Source organism: Alexandromys fortis, unplaced genomic scaffold (assembly GCF_014885135.2).
Source record: "Alexandromys fortis isolate MF-2015 unplaced genomic scaffold, M_Fortis_MF-2015_v1.1 scaffold_5282, whole genome shotgun sequence".
In the NCBI taxonomy this organism is placed as follows: Eukaryota; Metazoa; Chordata; class Mammalia; order Rodentia; family Cricetidae; genus Alexandromys; species Alexandromys fortis.
In genome coordinates, this window is record NW_026073153.1 from 1 (window position 1) to 1,944 (window position 1,944).

Below are 1,944 nucleotides of genomic sequence, written 5' to 3' on the forward strand. Positions count from 1 at the left end.
AGAGGGCACCAGACCCCATTACAGATGGTTGTGAGCCACCATGTGGTTGCTGGGAATTGAACTCAGAACCTTTGGAAGAGCAGGCAATGCTCTTAACCTCTGAGCCATCTCTCCAGCCCTGTTCTAGAGTATCTTAAATTCTAGATTCTGTTTGAAAATTTGTATTGATATGGTAGTGGTTTTAATATAAGGTAGATTAAATGAGTTTCAAAAGAAGAAAATATTAATTATGTTTGCTATAAAAAAAGCAGAAACTAAAACAGAATCAAGGTAAAGAGTTACCACCTAATAATAATGACATTTAACATTGTAAGTTATGTCTTTTGAGGTTCTGAAGTGATTTTTTTTTTCAGTAGCTATTGGAAACAGTATTTCTGAGTCAGATTTGCTAATAACCCAAACTAAGAAGTTTTTTAAAAGCAGTGTTGGGGCTGAACCCAGAACCTTAGCATGTGTTAAGCACATACTCCACCACTGAGCTGTGTACTCAGTCCCCAAACTAAGACTCTTTTAATCCTGCCATCATATTTTGTGGTTTGTGTTTTCCCTTCTACTTCTGTAATAATTTTATAATGACTTTGTAATGTTTTTATAAATTTTATAATGATTTTATGTTATTAAGGGACACATTAAAAATTACCTAATGACAGATGAGGAATGTTGGCACATGCCTTTAATCTCAGCGTTGAGGATAAGAAGCAGGTGAACCTCTGAGTTTGGGGCCAGCCTGATGTACATGGTGAGACCATATCTCTGAAGAAAAAAATTTAAATTACCTAGTGACACTAAACTGTCTTAGCTGTACTACGTAGTCCCCTATGCTTGTTTGGAAGTAGGGTATTTGGGAATGTTGGGTTGTATGTAATGTAAACTATTTCCTGACTGTATAAATGGAGGAGCCGGTGCCCCAATTTTATCAATTTTATTTTCTTGTTAGGAGTACATTACTCTGTTAAGAAGTTGATTAATAAGGAAAGTCTTACTTGCTATCAAAGATGTCCTTCCATTCCTTTTAGCATTTTTTTTTACCCTGAGGCAGGGTTTCTCTGTATAGTAGCTTTGGCTGCCCTGCAACTAGCTCTTGTAGACCAGGGTGGCCTCAAACACACAGAGATCTACTTGCCTCTGCCTCCCGAGTTCTGGGATTAAAGGTGTGCACCACCACCCCGGCAGCATTTGGGTTTTAAGAGCAGTGAGATAAACATTTTTCTGTATTCATTCTTGTTTTAGGATGCAAAGGTCATGTCATGGTGGGATTATGGCTACCAGATTACCGCAATGGCAAATCGGACAATTTTAGTGGATAATAACACATGGAATAATACTCATATTTCTCGAGTAGGGCAGGTAAAGTAAATGGGTCCTTAGGGTGTCTGATATCTGAGGTCTGTTGGGAAATGTGTTGCTAGGAGAGCAAGTTGACTTGAGATTTTTTTTTGAACATTGTGCATTTATTTTTCTAGGCAATGGCATCCACAGAAGAAAAAGCATATGAAATCATGAGGGAGCTTGATGTCAGCTATGTGCTTGTCATTTTTGGAGGCCTTACTGGGTATTCCTCTGATGGTACTGTACTTGATATTGTTCTATCTGTGGGCATTGAAGATGTAGTGAATCAGTTACTATTTTAATTTTATTTATTTATATTTGTTTCTGAGAGTGTCATGTCAGCCATTATCATTAGTAACTTACCATGAAAAGAATTATTGCTTATTGTCTTAATTAGGGTTTCTGTTAGCTGTGATGAAACACTTTTATTCAAAGCAACCTGGGGAGGAGAACATTATTTTATCTACAGGGAAAGGAACTCTATCTAGTCAGGAACGTAGAGGTAGGAGCTGATACAGAAGCCATGGAGGAGTGTTGCTTACAGATTTGCTTCTTTTGGCTTGCTCGTCTGATTTTTTGTAGGACCAGAACCAATCAGTCCTACCCTCAGTGAGC

General features: G+C 37.9%; 1 protein-coding gene across 1 annotated transcript; it reads left to right on the forward strand.

Annotated features, from left to right (window-relative positions):
* Positions 1–1,202: 1,202 nt before the first annotated feature.
* On the forward strand, positions 1,203–1,646 carry LOC126496482 (dolichyl-diphosphooligosaccharide--protein glycosyltransferase subunit STT3A-like). The gene is made up of 2 exons (XM_050133977.1): positions 1,203–1,347; positions 1,464–1,646. Exons 1-2 carry the CDS (start codon positions 1,243–1,245, stop codon positions 1,629–1,631), a joined length of 273 nt encoding a protein of 90 aa, XP_049989934.1. The 5' UTR covers positions 1,203–1,242; the 3' UTR covers positions 1,632–1,646.
* Positions 1,647–1,944: the final 298 nt, after the last annotated feature.

Bases quoted from the DNA above. Each gene is read 5' to 3' on its own strand.
- LOC126496482 (XM_050133977.1), top strand. From the start codon at position 1,243: ATGTCATGGTGGGATTATGGCTACCAGATTACCGCAATGGCAAATCGG. The intron at 1,348-1,463 runs GTAAAGTAAATG...TTATTTTTCTAG, and splicing joins ATATTTCTCGAGTAGGGCAG to GCAATGGCATCCACAGAAGA.